Source organism: Takifugu flavidus, chromosome 8, assembly GCF_003711565.1.
Source record: "Takifugu flavidus isolate HTHZ2018 chromosome 8, ASM371156v2, whole genome shotgun sequence".
NCBI classification, from domain to species: domain Eukaryota; kingdom Metazoa; phylum Chordata; class Actinopteri; order Tetraodontiformes; family Tetraodontidae; genus Takifugu; species Takifugu flavidus.
In genome coordinates, this window is record NC_079527.1 from 11,430,797 (window position 1) to 11,445,422 (window position 14,626).

Below are 14,626 nucleotides of genomic sequence, written 5' to 3' on the forward strand. Positions count from 1 at the left end.
TCCCATTTCAATTACATGCCATTTTACCTCTCCCTGCTAATGCTGTCTGCTTATAAGTCATTCATCATCAGGACAAACCATGCAGCAAGGGGATTAGGGTCAAGCATGTCTCTGGGTTCATACAACACAGGACTGCTTTTGGGCCACGGCTGGATTGCCTTTGGTGTGGACAGCTCTGATTTGGTCAGAAGTGTGTAACGAACTTAATTATGAAACTTGATAAACTTTACAGTTTGTGAGCTGGTTTTATGTGTAGCTGCGAACAAGTTGCAGTCAAATGCCAGTTAATGATTACCTTGCATTAATTTACAGTTAATTACTGTACAAGGTCTGAAAACAGGGCAGTGATGATCGAATGACATGGTTGATATGCAAAGAGAAGCATGAACGCAAACTTGAAAAGAATGTATCCTTATGAGTCTGGGTGACTCACACAGACACGGACACAACTACAACTTTGATTTGTTAAAATGTTCATTTGGTTCAGAGAAAAACATTTATTTGTCAGACTTTAAAGTCCATAAGATCATTCCTGGTCAGACGTCGGTGCGGAAGATAAGAGCAGGGTTGATCTTCTTCTTGTAGTCTTCATCAAACTCTTCATTCTGAGCCACAGTGAAATGGTTCTTCCAGTCCCCAACCTTCCCTGCAGAGCCACAGTCACATGTTTAGACTCACTCATCAACCATCTTTACTGGGTTAAACCAATTTAGATACCTTTTCTCATGAAGCGTGAAATTGTGAAATCCATGTCTGTGTCAGTAGAATAGTTGACCATGTCGTTGTTTTTCATGCTATCAAAGTTAACCTTGCCTAAAATCTGTGTGTTTATCTGCTCTGAAGGAGATAAACCAAGAAACTTGCAGAGTTTGTTGATTTCTCTTCCTGTATCCTAAAGAAGAAAAGAGAAAGTTTAAGAAGGGAGATTTGCAATATTTAAACATATTCACTCAATTACCTCTATCATATCTTCATAAAACATGTAGTGGATGTTTGCGTAACTCTGTTTCTTCTTCCACCAGCCGTTCACATGGTCATACCAGGATCCATACAGCACTATAAACAAAGAGACACATCTGATGGTTCAAATATGAGCCGCTCTGCTTCAGTACAGAGGTGAAAGGTCATTCCATACATACTCTGTCCTTGCATGAATCTTTGGAAATAGGTGTTCCAGTCTCCAGGATCTGGAAATGTCAACGTCATGCGATCCATGTGAAAATATGACACCATGTTGTCTTTGGCGTTACGAGCCACATAAATGATCTGTACATGGAGGACAATGTTGCCAATGAACCTTGTCTGTGAGAGGTTTAGGTAATAATCCACAGGTAGTTTGGCTTTCACATCTTTAAAGACTGTGTAACAAAATAAAATACAACAAAACAGATCATTTCCCCACCTTACAGTTCTGCTCCCAAAAGGATTTTGGCACAAACTGAACTGGAAAATGAGTTTTAATTATTCGTGGGGAGGTTGGAAGCTTCTCCAGCAGCTCAGTTCCTTAACAGGGAACAAAAAAAATAAGATGATTAATAAATATTGCCTGTTTACAGTGTTGAACTCATTAACATGGACATCTGTTCAACCTGAATCCAGGTTGGGAAAAAAGCTCTCCAAGAAGGGAACTCTCTCATAAATGGGAATGGATGTTTGACGCTCTGGGGAAGTCTGGCCAAAGTACAGCAGGTCGAGGATGTAGGAAACCCATGTTGTTCCTGGGGTGGTGAACATAAAATCATCACGTTTAAACACAGGGTTACCTTGTAAACAGACTCTCTGCATACACCAACCTGCTTTAGGGTACGTGGCAACAAGGATATCGTCTGGTCTTGCCTGAAAGCTTTGAACCTTCTCCCAGTTGGATGTCAAGTAATGGATCATCGGCACTCCGTGGAAGTCAAAGAGTTCTGCTCGAACGGGCACCTCCTTTATTTATTTTTTTTATAAAAAAGAAAATTAAAAAACATTTGTTTCGAGGAGGATTCTAGAGGAGGGAAATGCAGTGTTCATCACTACTGTTTGTATCAAAGTCAAATGTAAATGAAGAAATAAAACCCGAAATTGAGAGATTAGAAAATGTTCAAACTGCAGCCTTTCGTTATCCATCCTGACATTTCTACCATTGCTGCATGAACTGCACATTGGAGTGAATGACATGATCATGACCCACCTTAGCAGGATCTGCAGACATTTTCTGTTCTTCTGCTTTAGTCTCTGTTGAATAACTTGAAACTGTTGTTCCGGATGTGAGCTTCAGGCCCATTCAGCTTCTTGTTAGAGTCAATCCAGCTGTTCGAGACACAGTTGATGGAGAAATAGATTTAGACATCGACACATTTCCAACAAGTAACTGTATGAACTGCATGTTGCGTTTCAACAAGTCAAAGACCTACCGTATCAAGACCTCCTGATAATGTGTGTTCCTATGATGGATTCTCTTGAATATCTCAAAGTTATTTGTTCAGTTCAGTTCCACATTTCTAGCCCAGCTCCTCCTCTTTCCCTTCCCAAAATCAAGCTCAAATATATTTGGGGGACAAGCAACAAAAGAAAAGATCAATTATATAATTTCCTATTCAGATTGTTTCCTTTAAGAGTTTTGTAGGCAAAATTACGAACAAACAAATCATATATTTATTGCTGAAGAAATGTTTAAGAAAGACTGAAACCTCTAGTAATGTGATTGAGAATGTTGGTATGAACGGCAGCTGTCAGTGGAAGTCCAAGTCTCAGTGATAACGATATGATATTGGACATATGGTTTTGGTGACCTATTAACAGGGAACTTTACTGCATATAAAAAACTTTCACATGGATGATATCAACTTTCAACTTTTTACATATATATTATGCCAAGAACATATATTCTTTGGAATCTGGCACCCCCGTTCTTTTGCAAGACAACCTGGAAATTAACCTGTTTTCTATGGTGTTTGAAGCTTTAATGCAACCTATAAAATTCTAGGCAGAGCCAAGGGCCAGAGGTAGTCTGGTTTGGGAACCACAGGATTTCATCTTTGCTTTTGGCAGATGATGTTGTCCTGTTGGTCTCCTTAAACCAGGACCTCCAGGATGTACTGGTGCAGTTGGCTTCCGAGTGTGAAGCAGCTGGGATGAAAATTAGCACCTCCAAATCCGAGGCCATGGTTCTCGACGGGAAAAGGGTGGTTTGCCCACTCCTGGTTGGTGCAGAAGTTCTGCCTCAGGTGGAGGAGTTCATGTATCCTGGGGTCTTGTTCACGAGTGAGGAAAGGGTGGAGCGTGAGACTGTTAGAGGGATCGGTGCAGCTTCTAGAGTTATGCAGTCGGTGTAGAGAGAGCTTTGCCACAAGGTGAAGCTCTCGATTTACCGGGCAGTCTACGTTCCTACTCTCTCTCAGTCTACGCTCCTACTTTCACCTCACCTGGGTGGTCAGAACATATAAAAACGAATGTTTCCTGACACCGATGTGGTGGGATCCACTTGCAACACGCCAGTTCCGGACAGTTTTAACAAACAGCTTTATTCAAGGCACGCAGGGTCAAAACCAATAGGTCAAATCAAACTTTATGTTGGAAAGTCAGGCATGGAGCAATAACAATCTGGCAAGGCGTTAATGTCCAAGAGTGGCTTAAATAGGCCGAAGATGGAGCAACATGTGACAATGATGAACTGATCAGATGGGTGTGGAGCAGGGGCCTGGCAGAGTGAGTGGAATTTTCCACCTCAGCACGAGAGTGGAAGAGCAGGAAGTGACACTTTCCCTTTGTTTGCTCTCTAAAGCTTACATGAACTTACTCTTTGCCTTTTGTGTTTGGACTTTTCTATCTAGCTCTAGAATTTGTCCAACCTACGTCCTTTTGTGCTACAATAAGAAATTCCCAGCATGCATTGGGACAGTGTGTTATTACTATAACTTCAAGCATTTGTATCCAAGGTAGTTTTCTCTGTCAACTGGACTGGGTTTCTTCTCTTGAAAACGTTTCGCCTTCTATCCAGAAGGCTTCTTCAGTTCTGAAATCGCTGGGGAGAGAGCTTGAAAATATATAGCCCCTGTGGACCATTTGCATGCTAATGATCTGGGTGGTCACCTGAGAGTCATTAGCAGGGTCGTTGGTCGGGTCGTTCACCTAGTTTCTGTTGAGGTGTCTCCCCTTTGTCTGCTGGATCACATGGTGGTGAGTCACTGGGTCTCCTGGAATGGTGTGAATGTTTGTTTTGCTGTCGGTAGGAATGGAGGACTGCATTGTATGTGGGTGATAGGAAGCGCCTCAGGCCACCACCTCTGTTTAAGGATGGTTTTTCCAATTTGACATGGATAGCTTCCTTGACTTCCCTTTCAAACCAGCGGTCTTCTCTGGCCAGTATCCTTACAACCTTACAACAACAACCTCTCCACAGAAGAATGGCACAACACAGACGCGCCACCTCTTCGGGTCCGGATTCAGCAGTCCACTTACATCTAAAGGAGAGTGGGCACTCCTTCGAGGACAGCCAAGTACGGATACTGGCCAGAGAAGACCGCTGGTCTTCTCCAGACTCCAGACTACTCAAGGACTGTGCAGATCAGCTCTGTGGAGTATTCAGTCTGGATTCTCTGTTGAACAACTTGAAACTGTTGTTCCAGATGTGAGCTTCAAGCTCAGTCAGCTTCCTGGTATTGCATAAGCAGAGTCAATCCATATGTTCTTTTTAGAGGTCTCCACCTTTTTTTTCCCTCTTTGTCACACCCCCCTTTTGAAGAACTACTCTCAGTCCCACCTCGCTTGCAAACAAGCAAAGGTCCACAATATGTCAACAAAATGATGAACTGTCTACAAGAAACAGCTCTGGGGGGGAAAAAAACACTGACAGCGCAGATCACCGCTAAGCAGGTCAATGTTCCACATATTGTAACTTACGCCATAGTGTAGAGTAGGTAAATGCACTAGTAACACAAAGTTACATAACGTAGTGGGTTGGTTTATTATTGAAAGCACACATCTTTGATCTTTGGACAAGCATATGTCATTCCACGATCCGAAATATCACCAAAACCATCAGTTCCTTTGCCCGCCATCGACATTTCCTGAAAATGTCATTTAAACTCATTTGTGAGCAAAATTACTCGAAACGTCATAAACGCCTTTTATCTCATAACCTCCAGCAGAGTTCAAAATAAATAAAACACGCTGGTTTGGCGACATCTACTGGACAGTCTTTGACATAGCATTTAAATGTGATAAGGCAGCTTTGTTTAATAAATGTTCTATGCGCATCGTGATATGGTCGATGTTTTTTTTAATTGACATTGAAGATATACTATATTTGTCGCATGATATAACTTCACAATATGCTGTATGCAAAGATTGATAGAAATACAAAATATTTTTCGTTTTCTCCCAGTGAAGACAGAAAAGGGAGCACGTGCCGCCTCCTCTGAGGCTGCAGTGCTGTAATAAGCGGCTCACCTGCAGTAAAATATCACAATCATTCCAAAGTTTAGTGTTCCTGTAGATGAATGCAAGTACATAACACTGGTTCCATTCTGTTTCTTTTCCCTCACTAATGGGACACATTTGCACAATCGGAGCTACCCGACACAATGATAAATAAGTTATATTCTATGGTCAAAGTTAAAAAAGAAATGAAAATGCAGATGTTTTTAAAACGTACCCATCAACTATTCTGAAACAATACCATAAAAGGAAACCTTCTTTGCATTTCTTCTCATCGTAACAGATCCGTTGTAATAGAACATTCTGTTGTCTATGTAGTAGTTTGTATCATATAACATGATATAACGAAAATCATGAAAATGGCCCAGTTAGTGTGATCAAACTGTGCCAAACAGAAAGGCATATTTATTCCCATGGTATGAAATGGGCAGAGTGGAAAGTGACGTCTGTGAAGACCGTCGCAACCAGGAACATCTTTAAGAAATCTATGCTTGTAACTGAATATGCAGAGTGAAAGACAGCACTGAAAGACAAAACATTAAAACTCTTCAAATTGTTGAAAATCTGAAATAAAATATGGTGCCATACAGTGTACAGTGTCAAACAGGCAAACAACCTTGTGCTGTATAACAATAGTTCCACTGCAGTGACCCTTTCGTCACCAAGGCTGCCCTTATTTGATGCTCTGGGGGAACATTGCCCAGGAACATACATGTTTCCCTCACATGGCAAAGTGATTCACACTGACTGAATTTCAACTAGACAAAAAATACAAAAGGATCAAAAGTCCCCACTCGCAGAAAATATAAGCATACAAGTATATATCTGAGGGGCTGAGATTAATCACCAGAGTCAGAAGTGTGGAAAAAATTTCATTACGAAACTTGATTAAGTTTAGAGGTTGTAAAATGTGATAATGATTAACTTGCAGCAGTTTACAGCTGACAAGTGTAGGTCTGAAAACAGGTGTCAGCAGAAATGTGTTGAATGACATGGTTGATATGCAAAAAGAAGCGTGAACGCAAACTTGAAAATAATGTATTCTTGTGAGTCGATATAGATGACTCACACAGACACATAATACAGACACCACAATTCGGATTTGTTAAAATGTTCAGTTGGTTCAGAGAAAAACATTTATCTGTCAGACTTTATAGTCCATAAGATCATTCCAGGTCAGATGTTGGTGCGAAAGATAAGAGCAGGGTTGATCTTCTTCTTGAAGTCTTCATCAAACTCTTCGTTCTGAGCCACGGTGAAATGGTTCTTCCAGTCCCCAACCTTCCCTGCAGAGCCACAGTCACATGTTTAGACTCACTCATCAACCATCTTTACTGGGTTAAACCATTTTAGATACCTTTTCTCATGAAGCGTGAAATTGTGAAATCCATGTCTTTGTCAGTAGAATAGTTGACCATGTCGTTGTTTTTCATGCTATCAAAGTTAACCTTGCCTAAAATCTGTGTGTTTATCTGCTCTGAAGGAGATAAACCAAGAAAGTTGCAGAGTTTGTTGATTTCTCTTCCTGTATCCTAAAGAAGAAAGAGAATGTTTAAGAAGGGAGATTTGCAATATTTAAATATATTCCCTCAATTACCTCTATCATATCCTCATAAAACATGTAGTGGATGTTTGCGTAACTCTGTTTCTTCTTCCACCAGCCGTTCACATGGTCATACCAGGATCCATACATCACTATAAACAAAGAGACACATCTGATGGTTCAAATATAAGCCACTCTGCTCCAGTACAGAGGTGAAAGGTCATTCCATACATACACTGTCCTTGCATGAATCTTTGGAAATAGGTGTTCCAGTCTCCAGGATCTGGCAACGTCAACGTCATGAGATCCATGTGAAAATATGACACCATGTTGTCATTGGCATTACGAGCCACATAAATGATCTGCACAGAGAGGACAATGTTTATAATGAATCACATCCTTGGCTGTGAGAGGTTTAGGTAATAATCCACAGGTAGTTCGGCTTTCACACCTTTAAAGACTGTGTAACAAAATAAAATACAACGAAACAGATAATTTCCCCACCTTACAGTTCTGCTCCCAAAAGGATTTTGGCACAAACTGAACTGGAAAATGAGTTTTAATTATTCGTGGGGAGGTTGGAAGCTTCTCCAGCAGCTCAATTCCTGAACAGGGAACAAATAAATAAGACGATTAACAAGTATTGCCTGTTTACAGTGTTGAACTCATTAACATGGACATCTGTTCAACCTGAATCCAGGTTGGGAAAGGAGCTCTCCAAATAGGGAACTCTCTCATAGATGGGAGTAGATGTTTGACGCTCTGGGGAAGTCTGGCCAAAGTACAGCAGGTCGAGGATGTAGGAAACCCATGTTGTTCCTGGGGTGGTGAACATAAAATCATCACGTTTAAACACAGGGTTACCTTGTAAACAGACTCTCTGCATACACCAACCTGCTTTAGGGTACGTGGCAACAAGGATATCGTCTGGTCTTGCCTGAAAGCTTTGAACCTTCTCCCAGTTGGATGTCAAGTAGTGGATCATAGGCACTCCGTGGAAGTCAAAGAGTTCTGCTCGAACGGGCACCCCCTTTTTTTTTTATAAAAAAGAAAATTAAAAAATATTTGTTTCGAGGAGGATTCTAGAGGAGGGAAATGCAGTGTTCATCACTACTGTTTGTATCAAAGTCAAATGTAAATGATAAAACCTGAAATTGAGAGATTAGAAAATGTTCAAACTGCAGCCTTTCGTTATCCATCCTGACATTTCTACCAATGCTCCATGAACTGCACATTGGAGTGAATGACATGATCATGACCCACCTTAGCAGGATCTGCAGACATTTTACATTCTTCTGCTTTAGTCTCTGTTGAATAACTTGAAACAATTTTGTTCACTTCAATTCCACATTTCGAGCACAGCTCCTCCTCTTTCCCTTCCCCTTTCAAGCTCAATCATTACTTTCTTCTCTGATCAAGTTGGCATTAACCCTTTTAAAGCAAATTCATAATTTACATTTTCTCCTGATGTCCAACCATGATCCGGGTCCAGAACTGGGAATCGGGATTTTTTTTGGCGACACTTTAATCTTGTATTCATTTTATGCATACACTTTATTTCAAGGTTGCTCCTGTTACTTTTACTCCAAAGTGCAGTATATTTGGGGGACAAGCAGCAAAGGAAAAAAAATAATTTGTACAATTTTCCATGCAGAATGTTTCCTTAATCAGTTGTTTCCGCATAATGAGTACTAATATATTTATTGCTGAAGAAATGTTTAAGAGAGACTGAACCCTCTATCAATGTGATCAAGAATGTTGGTGTGAACTGTAGTTGTGGGTGGACGTTCAACCCTTAGCCCCAATAAAAGCTGTCTCTCATGCTGGGTTACAACAGTGGGTTTAGGGCAGTTCTTTGACCCTGGGGTGCAAATGTGGGATTATAGAAAGAAGGGCTTTTCCCCTAAACTGATGAGACGATGGTTGTATGAGAGATTCTTGGATGTGACATACAGGGTGTGGCTGTCAAAAGTAATCGGGTGGTGATGCTCCTTCACAACCAGCTTACACCCTACCATCCCTTACCCAGGTCTGAGGACAAGGCGAGGTCTGAGGACCAACACAACCATTCACCCAGTCCATCTTTTGAAACCATCACTAGACCTTTTGAGACAGCACATTGACATCCCCAGCTTCCCCAACACCTCAGAGACTTTGTCATGGGTGCTTAAGTTGCTGAGGGCAGTCAACCACCGAAGTGGGGGCAGTGTAGGATGTTAATGTGTAGGTGGGTAGGTAGGTTTTTAAAAGGTATGGGCTAACAATACATTAGTGGCAGGCCTTGGAACAGAGTCATTATAGTCAAAGATTAGAATACAGGATTTGATGGACGAAGCTGGTTATGCAATAGAAATGAATAAAAATCTGATTTTGATAGTTCCTTTTCAGAATCCTCAACATGAAATATTTGAACTGTTAATACAACAACAAGGATTAAATCAAGTTCCTCAGAGAGAAATGCCATTTTTGATGATGATCCATTGTAATTTAGTCTTTTTATGCTTACATTCAATCATTGTTTGGATAAAAAAAAGTGCAATTGAAGGGGACCGCATATATTGTCGCGCACTGTGCTGTCACATCACCATCCCCCCTCTCCCCCCGTAACACCTCCGGCACCGGCAGCTCTCTCCTCACACCATCCCACCTCCCTCCACCCCCTGCCAGATCAACCCTCACAGTCCAACCCCCATCCTCACCCACCAGGAGTCACACCTCGCCTCTCCATTACAGCTGATCAGGTGAGGAAGGAGCTGAGGAGGACCAAGACAAGGAAAGCTACTGGGCCTGATGGCATCAACTCCAGACTACTCAAGGACTGTGCAGATCAGCTCTGTGGAGTATTCAGTCTGGAGAGAGTTCCACTACTGTGGAAAACATCATGTGTGGTTCCGGTTCCGAAGACTGCGCACGCCAGGGAGCCCAACCACTTCCGGCCAGTGGCTTAAACCTCTCACCTGATGAAGACCATGAAGAGGATCGTTCTCACCCACCTCCGACAGCTGGTGGACAGCAAGATGGACCCTCTACAGTTTGCATATGGACCGGGCATTGGTGTGGATGACGCTGTCATCTACCTGCTGCACCGGTCACTCTCACACCTAGAGGGCACTGGGAGCACTGTGAGAGTCATGTTCTTTGATTTCTCCAGTGCCTTCAACACAATCCAGCCATCATTGCTGAGAGGGAAGATGGAGGGAGCCGGAGTCGATTGTCACCTGGCTGCCTGGACCACCGACTACCTCACCAACAGTACGTGAGGCTCCGTGACTGTGAGTCCGACATGGTAGTCTGCAGCATGGGGGCACTGCAGGGTACAGTTCTCTCTCCCTTCCTCTTCACTCTCTACTCATCGGACTTCAGCCACAACTCGGACAGCTGCCACCTCCAGAAGTTCTCCGATGATACAGCCATCGTTGGACGTGTGTCTGAGGGGAACGAACTGGAGTACAGGGAGGTCATCACCAACTTTGTTGCCTGGTGTGAACTGAACCATCTGCGCATCAACACCAGCAAGACAAAGGAGGTGGTGATCGACTTCAGTAGGAAGGCTTCTCACACTGCACCCGTGAACATCCAGGGTTTGGACATTGAGATCGTGGAGGAGTACAAATACCTGGGTGTTCATCTCAACAATAAACTGGATTCATAACACAGACGCCCTGTACAAGAAGGGCCAAAGTCGTCTTCATCTGTTGAGGAGACTGAGGTCCTTTGGAGTGTGCAGGTCACTGCTTCGGACTTTTTATGACTGTGGTGGCATCGGTGATCTTCTACGCTGTGGTCTGCTGGAGCTGTGGAAGCTCAGAGAGGGACAGGAGGAGACTCAACAAGCACAAGGTGAGAGGAGGATGTTGGCCAAGCTAACATCAATTATGGACACTCCCTCTCATCCCCTACACGAGACTGTGGGGGCCTTAAGCAGCTCCTTCAGCAGCAGACTGTTACACCCACTGTGTAAAAGGGAACGTTACCGCAGGTCATTTATCCCAACTGCCTGGAATGTCTTATTTGCACATCCTATTTGCACCTTCATTTTTCTTCACACTGTCCGACACTCCTTCTGTACATAATTTTCAATTTCTGTATATACTGTACAATGTACATAGCAATCTACATAATGTCTGTGTAAATTCTCAGTCATCCAGGTCATTGTATCCAAGGTAGTTTTCTCTGTCAACTGGACTGGGTTTCTTCTCTTGAAGACGTTTCGCCTTCTATCCAGAAGGCTTCTTCAGTTCTGAAATCGCTGGGGAGAGAGCTTGAAAATATAGCCCCTGTGGACCATTTGCATGCTAATGATCCGGGTGGTCACCTGAGAGTCGTTAGCAGGGTCGTTGGTCGGGTCGTTCACCTAGTTTCTGTTGAGGTGTCTCCCCTTTGTCTGCTGGGTCACATGGTGATGAGTCACTGGGTCTCCTGGAATGGTGTGAATGTTTGTTTTGCTGTTGGAAGGAGTGGAGGACTGCATTGTATGTGGGTGATAGGAAGTGCCTCAGGCCACCACCTCTGTTCAAGGATGGTTTCTCCAATTTAACATGGATAGCTTCCTTAACCCCCCTTTCAAACCAGCGGTCTTCTCTGGCCAGTATCCTTACTTGGCTGTCCTCGAAGGAGTGCCCACTCTCCTTTAAGTGTAAGTGGACTGCTGAATCCTGACCCGAAGAGGTGGCACGTCTGTGTTGTGCCATTCTTCTGTGGAGAGGTTGTTTGGTTTCCCCAATGTACAGTTCCTTGCATTCCTCCTGGCACTGTACAGCATAGACAACATTACTTTGTTTGGGTCTTGGTGTCTTGTCCTTTGGGTGTACTAACCTCTGTCTGAGAGTGTTGCTGGGTTTGAAATGAACCGGTATGTCGTGTTTCTGGAGGATCCTCCTAAACTTCTCCGAGATCCTCCTAAACTTCTCCGAGACTCCAGACAGGTAGGGGATGGAAACAGGTAGGGGTTAAGGAAGCTATCCATGTTAAATTGGAGAAACCATCCTTGAACAGAGGTGGTGGCCTGAGGCACTTCCTATCACCCACATACAATGCAGTCCTCCACTCCTTCCAACAGCAAAACAAACATTCACACCATTCCAGGAGACCCAGTGACTCATCACCATGTGACCCAGCAGACAAAGGGGAGACACCTCAACAGAAACTAGGTGAACGACCCGACCAACGACCCTGCTAACGACTCTCAGGTGACCACCCGGATCATTAGCATGCAAATGGTCCACAGGGGCTATATTTTCAAGCTCTCTCCCCAGCGATTTCAGAACTGAAGAAGCCTTCTGGATAGAAGGCGAAACGTCTTCAAGAGAAGAAACCCAGTCCAGTTGACAGAGAAAACTACCTTGGATACAATCTACATAATATAAGAGTCTTTTTATTTCTTTTATTTTTTTTCTTTTAGTGTTTTTCTGTATTGCACACCACGGGCTACCGCTGTAACGTGTAATTTGGGTGTAATGTGGGATCAATAAAGTTTTTTTATCCTTATCCTTATCCTTATTATCTGGAATGATACACTAGGGGGCGTCCAAGAGACCTTGCGCAGAGAGCGGATTTGAAACGGCTGAAGCTCTTCTAAGAGAACATTTTGTGGATGAAACGAAGATCACGGCAGCGTACATGGACAAGATACACAACTGGCCAGTGCTCAAAAACGTTTCTTCACTTCAGGATTTGATCTTTAGGACACGAGAGAACTGGACATGCCTGCCAATCTCAAACTCATTCTGACTAAACTTCCATATAATAATAATAACCATTATTATCATTATATGGAAGTTGTTGTTATTATTATTATTATTATTATTATTATTATTATTATTATTATTATTATTATTATTATTATTATTATTATTATTATTATTATTATCATCATCATCATCATCATCGGATCTTAGCTGTGTGCATCTCAGATGTGGTTCCTGGTATCTTTTGGAGCCATCTACTCAGCTTGGGGGTTACTGCCCCTAGTAGTATATACAGTATATATAATGTAGACTATATTTTTGTCAAAATTGATTCGTCTGCAATGAGGAGAGAGCACTTTACTATAAATGTCTGGGCTGTTAATAAACAACGTAATGAACTAATGGAAATCGATCAAAGCAACATCAGTTGTTTATTCTGTTCATTACGCCACTGCAAAGGACTGTCCAAAGATCATAAAAATCAAACACCGTGAAATAATTTACTGTTTACAGGGAAAGGGAGCTTGCTAGGGGTCTCTTAACAATGGACACTGGAGCAAAAAATGTGTTACGCCCAAAACTTGTGGAAAATGCAAACAGAGTTACATATTCATGTTAAAAGGTGGACATGACAGTGAGCTCCAGAGACTCATGCAGCAGTAAACCTGAGCCAACTCCAAAGGTGGGGAGCAATATAAAGGTGTCTTCCAGTTCAAGTAAGGAAGAAAAGGCCATACAGTCATTAAAACCTATGTATTTTTGCAAAATGGGTCAATATCTATGTTTTGCTCTTAAGATCTAATCCAAAAGCTGAAACTAAATGGAAAAAGTTTAAAAATATGCTTGTTAACAATGAGTAGCAAAAAAGCTGTGTCAACATACATTGTCAGTGGCCTGGAAGTATCCCAGTATACTGGAGCAAGGTATCACAATCTTCTTGAGGCTTTCTCAAGAAGTGTAAGAGTTTAGAGAAGAGTTTATTCTCATTTCAGAAAGCACTGCTGAAGTAGCATTGTTGATTGGACCAAACAACTATGGTGTGGCTCTACAGTGGCCCTAGAGTGTCTCAATGACAAATTCCATCATGAGTCGGCAAAGTTCGTCAATGATCAGCAATACCACCAGTATCAGTAATGTATGAAGACTGTGTATTCTACATACCTCAACGTGGTGTTTACCATGCATGCAAACTAAAGTTTCGGGTAATTTTGACAAAATTTAAACATATATCTCTGAATAATCAACCCTTATAGGGCCCAAATCTTACAAGTTCCTTGATAGATGTGCTTCTAAATTTCGGATAAGAGCCCTTCACCTTTATGTTCGATGTAAAATCTGTTTTATCAAGTGATAGTGGCAGAGGGCGACTGGCATGTCTGGGCTTTCCAAATATCAGTCCATGCTTACATTGTGGAAACTGAGTACTAGTCAATGTCACTCTGGACATTCAGTTCACCTCTCCCTGCTAATGCTGCCTGCTTATAAGACACTCATAATCAGGACCAAAGCATGCAGCAAGGAGATTAGGGTCTAACTGGCCTCTCGGCTAATACAGTCGAAGGACCGCTTAAAGAACACAACTGGACTGTCTTTGGTTTGAACAGCCCTGATTTAGACCTGTACACAGCCTCAGTAGTGGGCTCAGTGAGGTTTTGCACAGAGACATCTACACCCACAAGGACAGAACATGTGTTTCCTACGTGCAAGGCCAGAGACTCTCTCTTCCTGTTACATGCTCAAGCTTGATTATTAGATTATAAGCTCCAGTAATCACTAATGCATTTATTAATTCATTTTAAAATATAAAGATGAACAACCACTGATGATTTCAGAACTGAGAATCTGGAATTTTTTTTGTAGATAATTATTTAGACATATTGTAATTGTGATGCACTTATGCACTTATTATATTACATGTTCTCATTCTGTGTGTGTGTGTGTGTGTGTGTGTGTTGTGTGTGTGTGTGTGTGTGTG

At 42.2% G+C, this 14,626-nt stretch overlaps 2 protein-coding genes across 2 annotated transcripts; both read right to left on the reverse strand.

Annotated features, from left to right (window-relative positions):
- Nucleotides 1-393: 393 nt before the first annotated feature.
- Nucleotides 394-2,441, reverse strand: LOC130530063 (cytosolic sulfotransferase 3-like). Its single transcript, XM_057040934.1, has 9 exons — nt 2,397-2,441; nt 2,174-2,292; nt 1,794-1,929; nt 1,590-1,718; nt 1,403-1,503; nt 1,140-1,266; nt 959-1,056; nt 718-892; nt 394-646 (listed from the first exon to the last, which is right to left on the reverse strand). The coding sequence occupies exons 2-9, from the start codon at nt 2,264-2,266 to the stop codon at nt 537-539; spliced, it is 969 nt and encodes a 322-aa protein (XP_056896914.1). The 5' UTR covers nt 2,267-2,292; nt 2,397-2,441; the 3' UTR covers nt 394-536.
- Nucleotides 2,442-5,789: 3,348 nt separating this feature from the next.
- Nucleotides 5,790-8,866, reverse strand: LOC130530067 (cytosolic sulfotransferase 3-like). The gene is made up of 8 exons (XM_057040938.1): nt 8,228-8,866; nt 7,859-7,994; nt 7,655-7,783; nt 7,469-7,569; nt 7,200-7,326; nt 7,019-7,116; nt 6,779-6,953; nt 5,790-6,707 (listed from the first exon to the last, which is right to left on the reverse strand). The coding sequence occupies exons 1-8, from the start codon at nt 8,246-8,248 to the stop codon at nt 6,598-6,600; spliced, it is 897 nt and encodes a 298-aa protein (XP_056896918.1). The 5' UTR covers nt 8,249-8,866; the 3' UTR covers nt 5,790-6,597.
- Nucleotides 8,867-14,626: the final 5,760 nt, after the last annotated feature.

What these genes read in the sequence shown, in the direction of transcription:
- LOC130530063 (XM_057040934.1), bottom strand. Translation starts at nt 2,266, where the DNA reads ATGGGCCTGAAGCTCACATCCGGAACAACAGTTTCAAGTTATTCAACA. An exon ending in TTTTCCCAACCTGGATTCAG is followed by an intron (nt 1,504 to 1,589) that starts GTTGAACAGATG and finishes TTCCCTGTTAAG; the next exon opens with GAACTGAGCTGCTGGAGAAG. An exon ending in TTTATGAAGATATGATAGAG is followed by an intron (nt 893 to 958) that starts GTAATTGAGTGA and finishes TTTCTTCTTTAG; the next exon opens with GATACAGGAAGAGAAATCAA.
- LOC130530067 (XM_057040938.1), bottom strand. Translation starts at nt 8,248, where the DNA reads ATGTCTGCAGATCCTGCTAAG. An exon ending in AAGATTCATGCAAGGACAGT is followed by an intron (nt 7,117 to 7,199) that starts GTATGTATGGAA and finishes CTTTGTTTATAG; the next exon opens with TGATGTATGGATCCTGGTAT. An exon ending in TTTATGAGGATATGATAGAG is followed by an intron (nt 6,954 to 7,018) that starts GTAATTGAGGGA and finishes TTTCTTCTTTAG; the next exon opens with GATACAGGAAGAGAAATCAA.